This window comes from Haemaphysalis longicornis, unplaced genomic scaffold, assembly GCF_048455015.1.
Source record: "Haemaphysalis longicornis isolate Haplotype H1 unplaced genomic scaffold, Haemaphysalis longicornis Haplotype H1 scaffold_194, whole genome shotgun sequence".
NCBI lineage: Eukaryota > Metazoa > Arthropoda > Arachnida > Ixodida > Ixodidae > Haemaphysalis > Haemaphysalis longicornis.
Window position 1 is genome coordinate 20967 of NW_027526289.1, and position 20851 is coordinate 41817.

General features: G+C 46.5%; 1 protein-coding gene across 3 annotated transcripts in view; it reads right to left on the reverse strand.

Annotated features, from left to right (window-relative positions):
- LOC144166875 (uncharacterized) overlaps window positions 1–20851 on the reverse strand; it is a 34673-nt gene that overhangs the window by 10746 nt on the left and 3076 nt on the right. For 2 of the 3 annotated variants that reach the window (XM_077696330.1, XM_077696331.1), the window contains 3 exons: window positions 19008–19123; window positions 16087–16200; window positions 7408–7518 (listed from right to left, as the gene is read on the reverse strand). In XM_077696330.1, the coding sequence (XP_077552456.1) occupies window positions 7408–7518; window positions 16087–16200; window positions 19008–19123 (341 nt within the window). The remainder of the gene's footprint in view (window positions 1–7407; window positions 7519–16086; window positions 16201–19007; window positions 19124–20851) is intronic. The other variant, XM_077696329.1, reaches the window with a different exon arrangement.

A 20851-nucleotide genomic window follows, 5' to 3' on the forward strand; every position in this document is an offset into this window, starting at 1 on the left:
AAAAATCAGGAAAGGAAAAAAGTATGATGAGAATTGGAGTCGCAAGCAAGTTCAGTAGTTCGGTATAAAAGGAAGTGTTGAAGTATACTCGATAAAATGTCCGCTTCAAGTTCAACAGAGTTCTCAGCTATTGGATTAGCCTCCCGAGAACGCGGCACATTCAGCGTTACTAAAGCAGCCCTGCTGAAGACGTACACATGCGAATGTTCGCTTTGACATTCCGCAGAGGTTAAGAGTTTAAAGATGAGGAACGCAGTTCTATATCACACGTATCACCGAAGTTCACCACTGTTAAAGATTGTTGACTATACCTGAACAACGGAGGAAGCTGAGTAAGGCTTCGTACACGTGAGGCTCTTTTAGCACATGACCAGGGGCCAAGCACATCATGCCGCGTAAGACGTGATGTGGGTAGTTTGCCCAAAGTCACTCTCAAGGAGATTCTGGGTGTATCGTATCGTCTACACACACAGATGACAAGGTGAACGTCTTCTGGACGATGGCAGTCTTCACACAAGGGTGAGCTGGTCTGCTGAAGCTTAAAACGGAAAAGGCGTGTGTAGGCGACGTTCAAACGTATGCGGTGTATTACAGCTACGTCGTGCTTGTTGAGACCAAGCGGTAACTTGAAAGTACATTCTGGGTCAAGGGAGTAGAATGGTGCATAGCACCGTAATGGAGCAGCCTATATAGAAAGCTGTACCTGCCGCGCAATACAAGACGCCAGTGCGGCAGCATCTTTACTGGAGAAGGGTACTGCCGCAATAGGAACCTCGTGATTGTGAGCCTGGGAAGCTGTAGTGTCTACTGTTGAATTTTCTGATACACCGCAATGAGCCGGAATCCACGGGAGTTTCTTGAGGTGGTCAGCACTGACGGTTTGGTAGTGTAAAACGCGAATGGCCCAGCGTAGCTGTTGATTAGGAAAAGACTGAAGGCATTGAAGGGCCGCGCGGGAATCTGTAAAAATTGCCCATTGACTGGCTGGCTGGGTGGTGCAGTATTAAAGAGCCGCACTCATTGCGGCGAGCTCAGTCGCTCTAGATGGTGTTGTGGCTGAGTTTTTTTGGTGATCGAGGTTTACGACGCCGGAATATAAACAGCAATCGTTGAGGAACCTCCCGTGAGTGATCCATCAGTATATATGAGGGTATTGCAGGCGTATTTACTGTGTAGCAGTTGCAGAGTAAAAAACGTAAGATCTGGAGCGGAAAAATCTGCTCTTCACCTGATTCCTGGCACGGTTGTGTGAATACTCATGGGTGGGACCAACCATAACGGGTACGAAGGCAGAGATGGCGCCTGGTATTTTTGCGGCAAGAGGTCTTCCACATCTGTAGCATGGGACTCAGCCAAAAGGTAGTTTGGTTGTCTTGTCACAAAATGTAAACCCGCACGCAGCAGGTCTTGTTTAGGCAACGCCATCAGCATCAAACGTCGACATTCGATGATAGTATCCAATGTGGATGTCGTTTTTGGGACACCGATACACACACGCAGTATGCGCGCCTGAATTCTTTCTAAAGCCTTTAGATTTCCTGCTGAAAGGGGAGATAAGGCAGGAAGGCTGTAGCGCAGTAGACCTTCGCAGAGAGTGTCGTATAGACGAAGAAGCGAGTATACGGTGCAGCCGCCAGATTTGCTAGAAAGCATTCGGAAGATCTTGAAAAATGATGTTGAAAAATTACTTCAAACTTCCAATCTGTGGTGTCCATGTCATTAATCTATCAAATGTAACGCGCAGAAATTTGTAATTTGCGACGTGCGGCATTGGGATTCCCATTACAGTAAGCTCATACCGTGTAACGCCTCGCTTAGTGAAGACGATTGCCGCTGATTTTGTAGCGAAGATTTCGAGTCCGTGCGCCGCAAGGACCGCTGAGATGGAATCTAATCTCCGCTGCAGTCTTGCACTGAGCACACGCCGATTGCGCCAGGAGCAGCATATGAAAATATCATCTCCGTATCGGGAAATCGCGACAGGTCGTGGCAAACACTTTTCGGTTCCGATGAGGAAGATATTAAAAAGTGCTGGACTGAATACTCCACCTTGCGGAACGCCACGAGTTACGCTGTGCTTCTGTGTGTCACCGTCAGAGTTGGTCATAAAGATGGTCCTGTCGCTGAGATAATTCGACAGCTAGTCATACATATGGCCTCAAATACCTAACAAATTCATTTGAAAGCGGATAGCGTCATGCGTGATCGAGTCATACGCAGCCTTGACGTCCAAAAATACCGCTATGACGGTGTTACGCTGTGCTTTCTCGCGCTTGACCCAATTTGCAAGGGCAATAACATTATCATTCTTGCTCTTGCCCCTTCAGAACCCGGACAACTGTGGCGGGTAAACATTTCTGTTGGTGAGGTCCCAATCCAGTCGAAGCAGCACCATTTTTTCCATGAGCTTGCCTACATAGCTCAAAAGTGCAATAGGTCGGTACGACTGAAGGTCTGTTGGATCTTTGCCTGGTTTTAATATTGGCACAATAAAAGCAGTCTTCCAGGTCGGCTGAAGACGACCAGTCATCCAGAATTGGTTAAAAATGTCCAGGAGAAATCTCTTCTCGGTGTCCCGTAGATGAGCGAGTGCAGTGTAGGTTATGCCATTTGAGCCAGGGGAAGAAGTCTTGTTAAGCGATGATAAAGCCATGACGAGTTCTCCCAGCGTGAATAGGTCATCAATAAGGGGCTTTTTATTGGATGGGCGTCCAATATCCGGGAGCGGAAGTATCGTAGGCGACTTGATGCGGCCGCAATTTTTCTACAGAACACCTCTGCGATGCCTAAGATTATAAACTTATTGCGCATTGAAAGCGAACTAAATGGGTGGAGACACGTCGGTGGTGAGAGAAGTCTTTTGACCGCGCTCCATATTCTGGTAAGCGGCTTCCTGGGGTACAACTTTTAACAGAAGGATGTCCACTCAAGCTTAGCCAATTTGCACATGTGGCGCTGAATGCGCTTCTGTAGGCGTCTGGATGCTCGAATGTCCTCAGGTACCAAAGTTTTGCGTGCTCTTCTTTCTGCCCGACGGCGCATGGCCCGAAGCCTTTAAAAGTCTGCGTCGGTGACAATGTATGACTTGGGTAATATGAAAGTCTTCCTGCTCGTTTTGCGCGCTCTAGCCATCGTGCTTACGAAGTCATCGTAACACAACACTGAACCCATGTCCTCTTGGATTGCTGAGGTGAAAACATCCCAGTTGGAGAATCAGACCTGATGTTTTAGATGACCTCCTGAAACACCATGGAGTGTTATGAAGTAGGGAGGTGGTCGCTGCCATGGGATTCAATGTCCACAGACCAGCTTATTCTGGAAAGCAGTACGGAGGAAACTACAGTGTTGTCGAGAGCATTTGAAACTTCTTTGGGGAAAAAAGTTGGTCCCCCGGTATTACGTACAGCCATACCGTGCTGGTAAGCAATATCTTATAAGCGCTGTGCTTTGATTGCTATTTTACGACTACCCCATGACGGGGGAAGCGCATTGAAATCACCAGTGAGTATATGCGGTGGCGGCGTAGCACGAAGCATACCCTCCAAACGGTCGCTATCTAACGCCTTTCGGGGTGCTGTATAGGCGGCCATGACGGGGAAAGAGAGGCCTTCGATTTGCACAGTGGCTGCTACATATTCGTTTGCCGCACTGGGCGTCACGTTAGGTGTATCACGGTGAGGCCACTTCTCAAAGCTAAAAGTACGCTGGTTGATGGCAAATCAGCTTTGGAACACAACACTGTGAATCCTGAAAGTCATACGTCTTGAGATAGAGGTGATTCCGAGGTTGCTATAACAGGGAAGGGATGCTGGTCTACAAATCTGCGGAAATCTGGTAGAGGTGAATGCAGGCCACCCGCGTCGCACTGAAAAATTGTGGCTGTATTGCGAATTTGTTGCATTTTAGGAATACCTGACGGAGTCCATTGAGTTTGGAAGCGAACTACGGAGTCGATGAGTGTCATAAGTGCGGCAGCTTCCGGCGAAGAAAACGAAGCCCGGAATCTACGCATGGCCTCCGCAAAAAATGGAATTATGGAGCTTAGTTTCCCGACACCTTGTTGATTGGAGGTTTCTGTGTGACTTTTAAGACTCGTACGAGCTGGCGATTCGGACGATTGACGTGCGTCTCCGCCGTACTGCAGGGCTTTCATTGAGACCCACGACTTGGATAAGTGGAAGGCGGTAAATTTGAATTAACTTGAGGAAATCTCTAGCGTGTGGGAGGGGCAAAACGGGAAAGGAACCGCATGAGAGGTTAGCGGGAAAGAGAAGGGAGGCAGTTACTTGCCAGGGGCGCCGGTGGACTATCGTATTTCGACGACATTTGCAACGAAAAGAGCAGACACGCGGCCATTTTTTTAGCTTTTGTGTGTACTGTGTAACATCCCTACAGCCGGATTTTGTTTTTAAAATTTTCAGAAGTTTTTTCCATCTCCATGACAAGGGGTCCTGTGGAAATCATGCGTACCTTACCTTTTTACTTCTCCATTGAATCTGTTTATCACCAAGTATGAATTACGAAAATAGCGTTCAGTAGACAAACAGAGGAAGAAAGACAGACAATGCGCAACTCACAACTATTTATTTGCAGAGAAAGAAGTAGCCTTATATAGGGTTCTACAGGACATAAAAACATAAAAGCAGATAGTAAAATCCACCACAATACTCAGAGCCCACCTACCGTTTGCTGTCTAAAAAACGAAATTCATTGATAAAGATTGATAATGACGGTTCACTGATGCACCCCTGGCAATTTTTTTTAATGAAGTACGCTTCTAAAAGCTCACGCGCCACAGTGTCCCGGCTTCTGTCCATGATAATAGTTTCTTTGAGGCGCGGCATACAACCACAATCACGGCCATGAATGGGCAAGTGTGATTCAGGCCGTTCTTGATAGATAAATCGTGTCCCCTGAGGCGATCATTCATGCAACGTCCACTTTGCCCAACACATACCTTGTGAAATGTGAGCGGTATCTGGTACACCGTGCCAACTTTGCATCCCACGTACTTCATGGCGTGCTTCTTACCGCATGGATCAGGCTTCTTTTTTCCGCTGATACGACTGCACAACCCACCTAGCTTGCGTGGTGCAGAAAACACAATGGGTACCCAATATTGCGTGGCAACCCGCGTAAGGTTGTGAGCCACTTATGGGAATATGGCAGCACCTCAAGCCTCGTTTTATTTTGGGGAATGACCTGAGGTTTGACCCGCTTATGCTTTAGTTTTTGAAGCAGCGCCTCTGATACAGCCGACAGTAGGGAGCGAGGGTACCCGGCATTCGATAGTCGAGAGACCTGGCCGTCAAAACTGGTTTGCATACAATGAGTACAAGACTTTTGAATAGAGGACTCCAAGCACATCAAGGCAATCGCACGTTTTACAGTTTTTGAGTGAGCTGATTCTAATGGCAGGAGCCCTTTGGCCGCACGGGGACAAAACATCCAACACACGTTTTTCTGGTACGCAGAAGTCAATGTCTAAAAACCTAAGGTTGTGCCCTTTTTGCATTTCGTGCGTAAACTTCAAGCTGCCGCCCAATGAATTAGCAATTAATTTCGTTTTTAGACAGCAAGCTGTAGGCGGGCACTGAATATTGTGGTGTTGTCATCGATTTTACTATCTGCTTTTATATTTTTGTCATGTAGAAGCTTATATAAGGCTACTTCTTTCCCTGCAAATAAATAGTTGTGAGTTGCGCATTGTCTGTCTTTCTTCCTCTGTTTGTCTATTCAGCGCAATTTTCGTAATACATAATGCACCATTTAGCCCAACAGCACATTTTACTGAAGTTATCACGAAGTGTCGGCATGACTTCGAAACCGCTGAACGAAAACACGATAAGGCAATGGCCTTCTTAATATGCTTAGTATGGTCCGATGAGGAACTCATCAAAGGCTTGACAGATCGTAGCGCATACGTCCAGCAAGCATGCTCCTTTTCAAACCGACGATACAAATTCAGACAGATGTTGTCCTGTTTCATTGCCGTTCTGTTTCGTTCTGTTTCGCTGTTAACCTTCTGCGATTGCCACTGTGTGAAGCCCATTTTCGGTAAAATTCCGGCGTGTTTTCTCAAGAACTGGCCAAATAACTGCTGTAGTAAAAGGTGGTGTAGAAAAATAAATTACAGTGAGTGCAGCCCGTTTCATGTTTGAGGGCGATTGTTAACAGGCTGAAAGATTGCCCTGAATATTTTCGCAGGTACATGTGTTCACGAGGGTGCTACGCATCGTATTTAGCAATCAGCGTGCATTTAGCATTGCAATGAAGATTTTTACGTTATATAGGCGCTGCAACGTAAAGGTCTTTCCCCTGGACAAGTGGAGGATGCAGCAGACGGACTGTTCTACAATAGTGCTGTTGAACTAAATCTGTGCTCATGGCAGGTTGGCCTTTTATCGAGCAAACGGGTCTTGTTTACATTTCCCTTATTGATCGGGGTTCGTAAGCATACTTTTTAACATTCGTTATGAAACTTTTTCTATGTTTGTGTATTATTTTGCTTGCTTTTTTCGATGATTAAAGTTGTTATTCTCTGTTTCTTACTTTCTCTTATGTTGGAGTTTTTACTGAACAAAATTGTTTTCGATTCATAGCATTTTCAGCCGTGCTTCTGTGGTAAATAAATCTGTAATATGTTCATTATAAACGTGTAAGGAAAGTGAACGGGTGTGGTATCGTGCTCCTTCAACGCCTTCACCTCAAATCCTTGAATTTTTTGAGGAACTTGTTAGTGCATACAAAATCATGATGGTCAGCGCCTATTCGATGTGCTGCCTTGCAGCCTGAAATATGTTTTATGCATGTCATTGATAGAAAATGTTTTAATACGTACTCATCAAATAATTTTATTTATAAAGGCATGTACAAAACTTAAGCCGGGTCACACATAGAATACGCATTGGCCATGAGAACTGGCCAGACAGCCAGAAATATGCACGGAAATAGCATTTCTTTCATGCATGGCCATTACCACGACAACATGCTTTGACAAGCATTGTGCAATATTGGCGTTCCAGAGTTTGGGCCCTTGTTGGATTGTCACCTTTGCCAAACACCAGCCAATAATGGCGGCTCAGGCATTGCCAAGCACGGACACATTGGCCACTGTTGATTTTTTATGCTTGGGGTTAGCAATTTTTACTGCTTGGTAGGGCGCGTACAAGTGCTGGTTACGGAAAAAATAAGTACAAGCGAAATGGAAGGCATGGTTCTGCGGAAATATAATGTTCGGAACCGACGCCCGCAGAAAACCTCCCGTCAAAGCAAGCAGACCCTTAACCACTGACCGCTCATGGGACGTGGGGCAGCTTCCAAAGGCCTTTCGCAGTTACTGCCAACCCCTTGGTCACAGTGGCATGCGTAGAGCAAAGAAAAAAAGCAAAAGAAGTATGTACTTACGATTGGAATAAAAGCAGATGCACGTGTTGTTCGGCATACATTCCCACGATTCAATACCGTTTCCTTGGTTCTCCATCCCACACCTCGCTTGGCAGTTCGACTGCGTACATACTGAGTAAATTGAGAGAAGCAGAAAATAAGAAATGTCCCAATCTGCCCCACCAGAACTACACAGCAATAAACCATAGCTTACGTCAACACCCATTGTGTGACAACCACGGGTGTGACAGTTTAACACAAACTGTAAAGCTGTTCAGCAAAACGCCCAAATCCTTAAAGGGACACTGAAGTGAATTTGTCAAGCTCCCCTTTTTGCTTGCGCTTCGTAGACTGGCTCAGATTAACACAATTTTCATCATTTATCCGGTTAATAATAAGTCTGCAATTATTTTATATAGCGCAAAAGAAGAAAAACTACCATGCGCGGTCTGAGGCGGCCGCAGCAACTAAAGGCTGTGACGACGGGAGGAGATGCACCGTGATTGGACAATGTCCAAGATTAGCATTCAAACAAGTTTCGGTTTCACTTCTGTAAAACAACACACTTGCCATCCCATTGCATTGTTTGATGGTCATTCTCAATATCTCAGTAATCGTCGTACCACGCTTATGCCGTGTTGTCGGCTGTAAAATGCCTAAGATAAGCCTCCCAGGACGGATTATAATCATAGCTATCACTAGCCGAGGCCTACGCAGTGAATCAACGCCCTCCGCCTCACCAGAGACGCTCGAAATACCATGCAGAGACGCTCAAATACCAAAATTTCCTAGCATGAGCTAGGCAAGCTAGGAGCTTGCCAAGCTCATGCCTGTATCGTAAAAAGCGTGTTCGCACCAGGCCAAGGGCCTGTTGATTCTGGCCTTTGCCCACTGCCCGCAAGCAGTCGGTGCGTATGGCAACAGCACGCCAACAAGAACTCGCTAGCGCGTTAGTGTCAGTCTGCGCGCGTTCTGCGAACTAGTTCGTGGATCAGTGAACGTTACGGCCAAAAAATGGTGAACTCAGTATAGAAAACATCGGTCGAAAACGAAGAAGTTAACTTACAAAAACAAAAAAATGTACCCCCGGGGATTCCAACTTCTGACTTGCAAAATAACATGCCTAGCAATCCAGAATACTCGGCCACGGGCGAGCACTGCCGCTGTTGGTTAGATAGGATATATAATGTATAACCAGTTTACCCTTTTATTTAGTTTTAGCATTTCAAGCAGCTTAGGTGACTATTTGTTGTATAGCGCTAGTGCAGTAAGCGTCCCTCAAACGTCCACAATATCTCACGTCTAGCAATTGCATTTCTTAGACGGAAAAGCGTTCGCAGATGTGTGGTCGTGCTGCTGACCGCTGTGCTTGCTCACCCAGCGCAAAAAAGGACTTCCTGCTCCCTAGTATTGCGCTGTACGGTAAAAGTTTCAGTTCATTTTATTTCCTTGGTACCTATATTGACTTCGCTTACTTCTCCTGCCTTCAAGTGGCCTTAGATTTTCCTACTAGCGTACCAGTCAGCGAAGTGTCGCATGTGCGCTTGTGTGGAGCGACCCGGACTCGGAGCTTGATACAGTGTACAAAGTAACATAGTAAACAAAGGCACATTCTTCCATTCACAAACGTGCGGTGGCTCAGTTTCAACTGAGCGAACAAATTGCGACGACTCGTCGGCGGCCGGCGGAGTCAGAGTGAGGCGGCCGCTGGGCCGACTGACTCTGTCGGAAGGTCGGCGAGCCGTGCAGTAGCGCATTCAAGCCAAGTCATCTGCTCCTGACGTCACACGAAAACGCCAAAGAAATGGGCAAGGATGCAGAGAGGAGGACAGGAGTTTTAATTGATTTTTCTACTAAACAAATTCGCGTAAACGCACTCAGAGTGGTCTAAACATGGTCTATGGATACCGGACTACAATTTGCGCTAGTAAACCCGCAATCTTTACTAATCACATCAGTGTCCCTTTAACTAAAGAAAATAAAATACGTGAGAAACACCTGTCCTCCCTCATCCCGAGCGCATTAGTACTGTCGTGCTTAGAATGACGTACCGAACGCGTGAAAACTAACTCCATTACATAAGTAGTGTATGAGTGAAGCCTGAAGATTATAGTGATTATTATGTATGTACAGTTAAACCTGAATATAACGAAGTCGACAAAAATTCGTAATTTTTTCTTACACGCAGGTTTTTGTTACATGCAGGTCTCGAGTTAGGGCTCGCGTGAATGAAGCAGAAACGAAACCAAAATGGTAGAAATAAGTGATTTCACAAGGATTTATTTGACAGTAAAAAACTGCGTGATTTCAATTCTGCTGCTTTCGGGTGAACTTGGCACTACACGGCGCTCCGAAGAAGCAAGACAACTTACCCCCGTATTTACAAATGTAACTTTGTTATAAGTTTTGCCTTTCGACACCTTCGGCGCCAAATACGTTTCAAGAACGAACCCTGTGCAGAAAGCGCGCCTTTTCGCAAACGTGATGCTCTTTCTGTAGTCAAAATTGTCGAGAGTGTACTAGCTTGGATACTGTACTTGACAGCCATGTTCTTCGTCGTCGCCAGTGGAGACGACATTGAAAATTTGAAAATTGCGAGCTTGTCTTGAACAGCAAAACTTTCAATTTTCTTGCATCAGAACTTATAACTGACGAACCAACTGCACAGATACGTGTGGAGACGCGCGACTACACCCCGAAGGCTGGCTTATCACCTAACCGACCTCGTACTCACACGAGGAAAAGCATCATACTTTCCGGTGCGCGCGAAATTAGCTGTATTAATTAATTCCTCGAGCCGATTTTTGAGAAAAGGGGAAAGAAGCAATGACTGATCAGCGTAGCGAATGCTTTACATCCGCGATAACCGTCGCAACGCCTTCGTTCCACAAAGGTCGCGAACACATGTTTCAATGGGGCTGGCGATGGGGAATTGAAAATTTCGTTAAATCCAGAACTTCGTTACATAGAGGTTCCCTACATACAGGTTTAACTGTATCATCGGTCTCTTTAGGGCCACCTTAGGACGAAGAGCTCTCCCAAGACAATTCTCACTGCTCCTATTCTCCAGGGTCCGGGTAGGTTCTTTTCCGCAAAATTTTCTGATTTCACCCCTCCGTGCAGTCACTGCTCCAACATTTAGTTCCACCCCTCGGTAGCATTTGGCAACTACCCTGATCGTCCACCCAATTCTCCGCATTTCCACCCCCATGTCCACCCAGTTCCTCCCTTTCCCCTATCTCTTGTCTTGCTCTTCTTTCTCCTTTTCCGATTCTCTACCCAACCCGCTATGGTACATTCTCCTCCCCCTAACTTCTGTTTCCCGAGCGTATGTTAGTCATTGTAGTGTTCGCGGAGCGTGAGAAACATACAGCCGACACGTCTGGCGTTCAGTCTGAGAGTGTCTTTATTTTTCGCTTCCCCTCCCCGGGTCGCGCCCTCGTATTTCCTGCGTCGGGCCGAGCCGCCGGCTGCGCGCCGTCGGCTCGGGTTTCCCTTGCGTCTCGGCGTAAACACACAGCACATCTTCCCCTCTCAGCCTTCCCTTTCACAAGCGTTGGACAGGCTTGACTACACGTCCACTCCGTGTCTTGTATCCTTGTGGGGTGGATGAGCTCTCCTGGGGTTCATTTGTTTCTGGCGGCTTTTGGTCGTCGTAAACCGACGCTTCTCCCACCTCACGTCTCCTTGCATCTTGCGAAGCTGGCGGGTTTCTCCCAGGCGTTGATTCATTCGATGAGTCTGGAACCTCAACTTCAGGGACTGGGGCTAAGTGGATTCGGTTCCTTCTCAGTTGGTCTGTGTCTGTCTCCACGATGTAAGACCTCGGAGACCCCGCCGATGAAAGCACCGTTCCAGTCTTGTTCTGGTTTTTTATCCACACAGTTTCTCCCGGCTCTAAATCACGGAGGATCCGAGCCCCGTGCCTTCTGTCGTGGTTTCTCTTCTGCTGGGCTGCTCGGCGCAGTTCCCACGCCCGGAGCGCTGTATTGTCGACAACAGCGGGATCTAGCGAACTAGACACTGCCGGAACAGACGTTCTCAGACGCCGTCCCATTAACAACTCCGCAGGGCTAAAGCCATTTGCAAGTGGCGTGGCTCTGTACGCCTGAAGAGCAACATAACTGTCCCCCGTTTTCTGTAGGCTCTTCTTTATGATCCGCACGGCTGCCTCAACGAAGCCATTGCTTTGCGGAAACCTGGGGCTTGATGTTACGTGTTCGAAGCCCCATTCTTCCGCGAACTGGCGGAAAGCAGAGCCATCAAGTTTTTTGAACTGAGGTCCATTGTCGCTGAAAACTGTCTCAGGCGTGCCATGCCTTGCGAAAATAGACTTCACGTGCTTGATAACTTCTTGCGCTGTCATACTCGGAAGCAGGGCGATCTCGGGATACCTTGAATAATAATCGGTCACAAGCAAGTAGTTCTTCCCTCCACAGTGAAACATGTCCATGGCAACTTTCTGCCATGGTCGATCGGGAAAATCAGATGGCATCAACGGCTCATGTCTGTATCCCTGTTCTTTAACGCACTGTGTACATCGGCGAACAAGCTCTTCGATTTCTGTCGATACACCCGGCCACCATACCGACTCTCGGGCTCTTGCTCGACACTTAACAATTCCTTGATGTCCCTGGTGTATCTTCGCGAGTATTTCTTTGCGCATGGGCCCAGGAATTATAATCCTTGATCCTTTCATGAGAAGGCCATCTTGAACAGCTATGTCTGACCTGTGCTGCCAATAATCTTTACATTCGAAAGGGAGCTCTTTGCGGTCTGGCCATCCATCATTGCAGTAGCTGCTCAACTTGCTGCAAATTGGATCTGCCGCTTGCTCTCGTCGAATTTCCGCAAGTCTCTTGTCAGTTGACGGAAGATTGGCAATTACGCTTCTAACGTAGCATGCAACTTCTTCTTCAAGCTCAGTGCTATCTCGGTGAGGTAGCGGCTGTCGAGACAGAGCGTCAGCAGCAACAAGGTCCTTGCCCGGCACATGTGTCATTTTATAGGAAAAACGCATCATGCGCATTTTTAGCCTTTGTAGCCTGGGAGTGATATCCGACAAATGTTTCGACATGAAAATCGGAACTAACGGCTTATGGTCAGTTTCAATGGTAAACTGTAATCCAGTGACATACTCCTGAAACTTCTCACATGCCCAGGTCACAGCAAGGCCTTCTTTCTCAATCTGAGCGTACCTCCTTTCTGTCTCTGACAGGCTACGGGATGCGTACGCTACAGGTCGATAGACTCCATCTTTCTGCTTCTGTCGCAGAACTGCACCTAACCCGAACGATGAGGCATCTGCTGAAACTACAGTCATGTTCTCTGGGTCGAATACTGATAGAACTGGACTTTCAGACAGCTTTTTCTTCAGCATTTCGAAGCTTTTCTGTTGGGCTGAGGTCCATACCCACTCGCTTTTCGCGTTTAGAAGAGCGTTCATGGGGTGAGCTATTTCTGACATGTTCGGGACAAACTTCATCAGGTAGTTTGCCATTCCGAGAAACCTTCTCAGCTCCTGAGTGTTTGATGGTGGTCTCATGTCAATGATAGCCTGTACTTTTGACGGGTCGGCATGAATTCCTTGGTTATCAACGATGTGTCCCAAGAACTTTACCCTTTGAACATTGAACTCGCACTTTTCACGGTTCAACGTGACGCCATGTTTCTGTAACCTTTCCAGAACCGCTCTGAGACGGGCGTTATGCTCTGCTTGTGTCCTGCCGTAGATCAGGATATCATCCATGTTACACACGACGCCTTCCAGGTTATCCAAAAACTGTGACATCTTCCTTTGGAAGAATTCAGGCGCTGAACTGATTCCGAACGGTAGTCTCTTGAACCGGTACCTGCCAAATGGCGTTATGAACGTGGTCATGCTTCGAGACTCTTCCGCAAGCTCAAACTGCCAAAATCCTGAATTGGCGTCGACTTTGGAGAAGTACTGGGCTCCGGCAAGTTGCGCAAGGACATGTTCACTGACAGGCAGAGGGTGAACTTCTCGCTCTACAAACTTGTTTAGCTCAGTCAGGTCTACGCATATGCGTACATCTCCGTCAGGTTTCTGAACAATGACCATTCCAGAACACCATTCTGTTGGCTCCTCAACTGGCTCGATAACATCAAGCTGAACCATCTCTTGAAGTTTTGCTTTGGCCTTCGACATTAATGGTATGGCAACTTTTCGAGGAGTGGTCAACGCTAACGGTACAGCATCTTCTTTAAGCTTGATCTTGTATGCGAGCTTAATTTTACCAAGACCGGAGAACAGCTTGGGAAACTCACCCTGTGGGTTGACAGCTTCGCTTTTCTGAATGATGACTTGATCAAGACGTTTTACAATGCCTAGTTCTTCGCTAGCTTTCCTTGACAGGAGAGGCATCTGAAGACCATCCACAACGTAGATGCTTCCTTTCATCGACGTGTCGCGGTATGACATGTCTGCCGTTATCATGCCGGAAACAGGAAGTTGTCGCTCATTGGGTCCCTTCAAAACCTTGTCTGGCTTCTGGAGATGAAGATCCCTGAAATATCTCCGGTACGTTTTCACAGGAATCACAGTCACATCAGCTCCAGTGTCAACTTTGAAGGTGACGGGCGACCCATTGATGTCCACAGTAGCCATCCACTTGTCGTCGCAGCTGGATGAGACGGCTCCGAGAAATGCATCGTTGCTACTAACGATCTCGCGGACTGATGCTCCTCCTTTGCAGACACGGGCAAAATGTCCCTTTTTGCGGCACTTGTTGCACGTCGCGGTTTGTGCAGGGCACTTCCCTGTAGTGTGCTGCGAGTAGCCACAGAACATACACTGCTTTGCTTCGGATTCAGGCGGCTTCTTGTCTCGTGTTGCAGACCCCTTCCGATTTCTTGGAGGTACAGCCATTTTACGAGTCTGGCCGACTCTGTCCACGTTTCCTTCCTTGTCTCGGTGGAGCGTAGCAGCTTGTTCTTTTACGACTTCAGACTGTCGCGCCATGTTGGTGGCCTTTTCGAGGGTCAGCTCCGCATCCAGCTGCATTCGTTCAGACAGCTTGCGGTCCCTGATGCCCACTACTATCCGGTCCCGGATCATCTCGTCATGCAGTTCTCCGAAACTGCACAACTTGGCCAGTCGGTGTAGCTCAGTGACGAACTCTTCGACACCTTCTCCTTCCCGCTGTTCTCTTCTGAAGAATGTCGCTCTTTCGTACACGACATTTCTTCGAACTACGAAGTGGTTCTCGAACGCCTGCAAAACATCGTTGTAGCTGTTCTTCTGTTCCTCTGTCAACTTGAATGAGGCAAAGATGTCTTCAGCCTTGTCGCCCATAAAGTAGACCAATGCGTAGACTTGTTCCACCGCGCATTTCGAGGCGAGGCCACTCACGATGCGAAAACGTTCAAAACGCCGCTTCCATTGCGGCCACTCACTTGGGCTTGCGAAAGTAAATTCCTCCGGAGGCTTGCATTGAAAACTGGACATGGCCATTTTTCCTTCCTGGGCTTGCGACCCCTCCATCGGTGCCTTCGTAGCAGGTTCGAACGTACGCTGCCACCATGTAGTGTTCGCGGAGCGTGAGAAACATACAGCCGACACGTCTGGCGTTCAGTCTGAGAGTGTCTTTATTTTTCGCTTCCCCTCCCCGGGTCGCGCCCTCGTATTTCCTGCGTCGGGCCGAGCCGCCGGCTGCGCGCCGTCGGCTCGGGTTTCCCTTGCGTCTCGGCGTAAACACACAGCACAGTCATCACGCATGAATAACTTCACTCTCCCGTCAGCTGATAGACACCCACCCGACTGTTATTTATGGGGTGCATACTTTGTCGCAGTGCATCACTCTGCAGTAACGGCGACCGGTAAGCCATCGATGGTGAATAATCACACACGTATCACCCTGATGAGTGTAAAACTGATTGGTCATTGCCGATGGGTAACAGGTGACAACCAGCTGCTATTGAGACGTGAGTTCATGACCAAGTTTTTGAAAGGGGCCATGAAGAGAAAATACAACCTGGTTCCGTTCGAAAGAACTAGCCTTTGCTAACTTACTCAGGTCTACGCCATCCACGAACTCTTTCAGGTGAAAAATGGCCGGAAATATCGAGAAATTTAAACTTCGCGCAACATTGACAGAATATAGGCATCACTGACGTAATAAAGACCAGCACTGGAAGCAATCAGTGTGTTATATTGCATGTTTCCATACAACTGACGCAATCAAACGAACCAAAGGGCCCCACTACAATTGCCAGTCAAGTTTCATAGCAGCGGCTTTAGTCGGCGGCTGGCGATCGCACAAACGAGATTCTGAGACAACATAAAGATGTACCTTGAAAGACACTAGGGACTCGCCATTGCTCAGTCTTTTTCATTTAATATCTTAATATCTCCTTTCTTCCATTTAAGTTTGCGATAAAATTAGCGTCATTGTTATCGGTACACGGGAGTGTTTTTGATCAACCAAACTTTTATTTTTACCTGACGGCCGTTTGATGATGGAGGAGAAGGAAATTGTACAATTGTAATCTGGGAAGAGCAGTCTTTTAATGAACCATACTTGTATGTTGTCTTCATGGGCACTTGCAGAACGCGGAGGAGATGACATGAGGGTAGCGGAAGTACACAATGCTACAATTTTTTACGTAGGCTCAGTTTGCCCTACACCTGTGCTTGTAGCCAGGCGTACAGTAATATGAGCGCGTGAAGTTCAGACTTACGATCGGACACCCCACAGCGACAGGAGCTGCTGACACATTGTGGCTGAACGTAGATGTCTGTGTTGGCCCAGGGGCGACACGCGTCTTCACAATCTGCCGCGTTACTGCACGTTGCTGCACAGCGAGGGAGGCGAAAAATAGAGGATCAGCATTAGGAATTCGAATTTGGGCACAGAATGAGCTAATGAAAGATAAACAAAATTCCTCGGGGCCCGTTATTCTGCTTGGATGCTTTGAAGGCAAAAGCATGGAGATACGTATTAACAGCTCTATTACTGCTGCAATCTATTTGCATCTATTACTTCGCTTTCCTTTCTTTGTCTTTTGACGTAAATTACTTCGACTGGATTATCTGCTACACTGTGTACGCGTTTCTTTCATCGCTTTTGTTTCTTCGTCTTACAGCGAGAACGTCGTCAGAAAGGCCTCTCTAGCATAGCACAGGTCAATCAGAATTCTGCGCTGCTAGTGTGCACCTGTTCTACTCATGTGAAGTAACGTTCAGGTCTGATACGTCGCGCACTAACTTACAACGTATATTTACGTTTCCAAATCAAAATGTTGTGAATTTTGTGCAGCGGCCGCATTGCCCCTTAAGCGTCCAGATTGCTGACCAATCCTTCAAGTGTGTATAGCCTCAAAGAAGGGAACAACAAATTTTGTTCTATGCTGGTAACGCGTGTACAGGGTGGTGCTACGTTAATTGTAACAATTTAAAATTTTTGCCTGAACAAACCGCCGCTCTATTCGAGCGCAAACTTCACACGAAGGTCGCATATTGTGGTCTATTTTGTATGACACCGGGAACAACGACGGTACTTACCTGGCTATTGTGAAAATAAATGAAAACGATTTTCGCCTATGGGAAAATGGCGGCTGATTCGGACGTGCGACCCAGCGCAAGTTTATCTTGGAACGACGGCGCCACCTGGGGTATCCGGAGCGAAACGCACGTTTGGGATTCACGGTAGGAAGGAGCCAAATGGTGTGGCAGGCGATCAAAAAATGTTAAATCGGGTTTTCTGATCGTCTGATAACTCGCTTGGCTCCTTCTTAGGTGCATTTTCTGATCGTCTGCTGCACCATTTGGCTCCTTCCTACCCTGAATCCCAAACGTGCGTTTCTGCTCTGAATACCCCAGGGGGTGCCGTCATTTCAAGATCAGCTTGCGCTGGCTCGCACGTCCGAAACAGCCGCCATTTTCCCATAGGCGAAAATCGTTATTTATTTATTTTCAGGGTGAACAGGGAAGTACCGTGGTTGTTCCCGGTGCGAAACAAAATAGGCCACAAAATTCGTCCTTCGTGTGAAGTGTGAGCGCGAACACAGCGGCGGTTCACTCAGGAAAAGTTTCAAATTGTTCCAATTATCGTCGCACCACGCTGTATATACCACACTCGGTAGAGGACCAGGCTGCTACTCCGCAAAGTAGGGTTGGAATTCTCTTTGGACCAAACATGTCATTTTAACTACTCTTTCCAGCTCCGAAACTTTCTTGGCGGGACAGCTGCAACAAGTACACCAATGATGATTTTTTGCAGATTCGGGTTCCTATATTATTTTCGCATTAGTAAAGTTGCAGACCAGAATATTGCTGATCTTAGGAACCAATTACAGCTATCAACTCTCGGAAAACGGTAAAACAGTTCATGTCCCTGACATGTTTCAAATAAAATCAATTTCGGGAAGAATATCCCCTTCAATGTAGACTTTAAATTCCCTAAGGCTAAAACTTGCATAATTTATTTTAAAATTTCTTCCACCACGGTGTGAGATAAACACCCTAAGTCGGCCTTGTCCCCGACTACCCATGGTGCAGTACAGCAGTGTCTTTTCTGCAAAGCAAGTTATTCTTTGCACTTATTTTATTTGTTTCTCAAGGGGCAGTAGGCTTTATTTGAGGTGGGGTGCAAATAATTTGTGGAAACAATGAATCAGCACAAGAGAAATGCAACTGTGCGTCAAGAACATAGCAATGGCTCACATGCAACGGTTAACACAATTAACAAAAAAGGGAAATAAGAGAACAGCAATACCGCATACACACATAAAAAGAAACAAAGGAGCTGGAAAAAAGAGTGAGAGATAAGACGAATTGCAGAAATTCAAACTAGCAAGCCCATGAATCAGCATTGATGTCAGTAGTTGTGATAATTGGCGTTCAGTTTTTTTCTCGAAACCATGCGCAGTGGGTGAATGATGCTATTTATCGGGTAGCGAATTCCAAAGGGCTGTATTGCATCAGGGGGAAAATGAACTTGAAAATGGTGATGTTCGACCGGGTATGGTTGCTATTGGGTGGGTGTGATTTAGTCACTCTGAAGTACGGCGGGGTCGTTTTAATAATTTGTTGCTTGACTTCGGGTGATGAAGGAGATATAAACGGGCGATATGACGGCGCGATTCGACGGAAGGGAAAGTAAGAGTTTTTGATCTGGGACTCGGGTACCGGGGGAGTTTCGGTAGGTGAGAAAGGCCGCCGCCCGTTTTTGTAAAGCTTCCAAGTTAGTGGTCAAATATTCTTGTGATGAATGCAAGATTGATGAAGCGTATTTACGTTTTTTCCAGAATAATGTTGGAGAAGCAAGTTTTATTTTTCTGTGGCCGTGGATTTCAGGTTGAGCCGTAGGTACCAAAAAGACCTCGGTGTTTTGTAACAGGTAGTGTCAATATGTAGTACCCATGAGAATGATGGTTTCATATGTGAACGCCTAAGTATTCGTACGGTGTCACGCGGCTTCTGGGAACATAATTATTAATGTAAGTGTGGTGGGTGATGGTACGTTTACGAGAAAATGCGATTAGTTTGCATTTCAATAAGGTAAGGGGCATAACGCATTATTCCACCATATTGCGATTGTATAAAGTTAATCTTGTAGGGTGCTGCTATCGTCGGAGTATATTTATATAAGTATACTTACTGGAGGTCATGTGGCACACAACTGCACCATCTTCACATTCGGCTTTCCTATTTCTTGAGCTTTTGATGTACTTGCAGTACTCATTTGCAACGTCGGATGTGCAGGAGGGGGCACTCCTAAACCAGTGAGGGGTAAACGGAGGAATGCCTTAAGAGCCGCCAAAGTTAAACAACGTGAGGTAACGTGTAGTGTGCGATATTCCCGTGGTACTCTTTTGTGTGCTTAATGCGTACAGTGAGAGTGTATGTAGCTAGAGCACTGGGGCAGGGGCCCAAGAACTGCGGATTTCCCAATCAAAGGGTGCCATCAGATCATACAAGGACATGGAAGTAGCTTTGCGTCGTTGAAGGACGCGGGAGGTGATGTTCTGAACTCCAATGGTCAAGATCGGGTCTCAGTTAGGCAGCCTAAAGGAAAAGCTGAACCATATAGTAAACCAGATTACGCAGCGCTCCAAACTATCTATGCAAGTAAAGGCGCCTTTCGTTTAGTAAGGTTCCAAGTTTCAGCTACAAATTTCATCGCCGGTAGTATGCACGGGTTGTATATTTTTTGGAGCGATTAAGAGATAGATGTGGCTTACGTTGCATTCTTTGGAAGAGGTTGCCAATTTTCCCCAGCCCATACCTATTCTGCTCCGGATTTGTCTCTCGTTGGTAGGGTCAGCACTAACCATCTGTCCGTGGTAGTAATAAAACGTTTCGTTTTCTAAGCTGAATAGTGCGCTTTCGGCATACATATTTGTTATTACTTTAGTTTTATTTATATTTATTTTTACCCCCACGGCCGTACTTTTTGATTGTAGTTCGTCAAGCATTTTTGCAGGTGTTCTGCAGTCTTACTTAGCAAGACAATGTCATCTGCAAACCTGAAATGACTCAAGTATTCTCCGTTTATTCTTAATCCTGTGTTTTCCCTCTCGAGCTTTCTAATACTCCCTTCAGACATGCTGTGAACAGTTTTGTCGAACTGATATCTCCCTGTCGTACTCCCTTTCAGATCGGGAATTTATCGCTTTGCTTATGAACTGTTATCTTCCCCGTGCATACCTTGTACACGCCGCCCAGATTGTTTATGCAGATCTCTTATATTCGCTGGTTGTTTAAATATTTTAACGCGGAAGTGGCGTGTAAATGCCATGTAAATGGGTTTAGTTTATTCTGCGGATTTTTTTTTATCCCTAATTGACGACATCGTGTGATCCATGGTTAAATGCCCTTTCCTAAACCCAGCCTGCTCTCTTGGTGGTTGGCAATCCAGGCAGTCACCTATGCGGCTAACTAAAACTTTTGTAAACAGCTTGTGAACAACTGAGAGTAGGCTGATAGATTTGTAATTCTTCCATCCTTTTTATGAAGCAGAATAATGTTGGCGTTTTTCGGGGGCTATGGGCACTTTTTGAGTCTTTATGCTTTCCGAAAATAGCGCAACAAGCTTTCAAAGTGCAATATACAGTCCCTCGTTCGGAAAATACACGGTTACGCCGTCGTCACCAGCTGCTTTTCCTCTTTTAATTCTCTTGAAAGCCTTTTCTACTTCCTCTTTATTTACTAGTGGGACTCCGCGAGTTAACCTTGTATTCACAGTAGTTTCTCCTAGTCTGACGTCGCTGGCATACGGTCTGGTGTAGAATGGTTGCGCTGCAATTATTATATTGTCCATGTTGTGCGTAATGTTGCCCTGATGGTCTCTAAGTGCGTACATTCTGCTTTTGGCAATCGCTAGCTTCCTCTTACTTGTTTTCAAGCTTGCTTCTCTCGATCACTGCCTTTTTGTATGCACGAATGTCATTTGTTAACATAGATGAGCTCAACTGACAATGGAAAAAATAATAATAGGAGTAA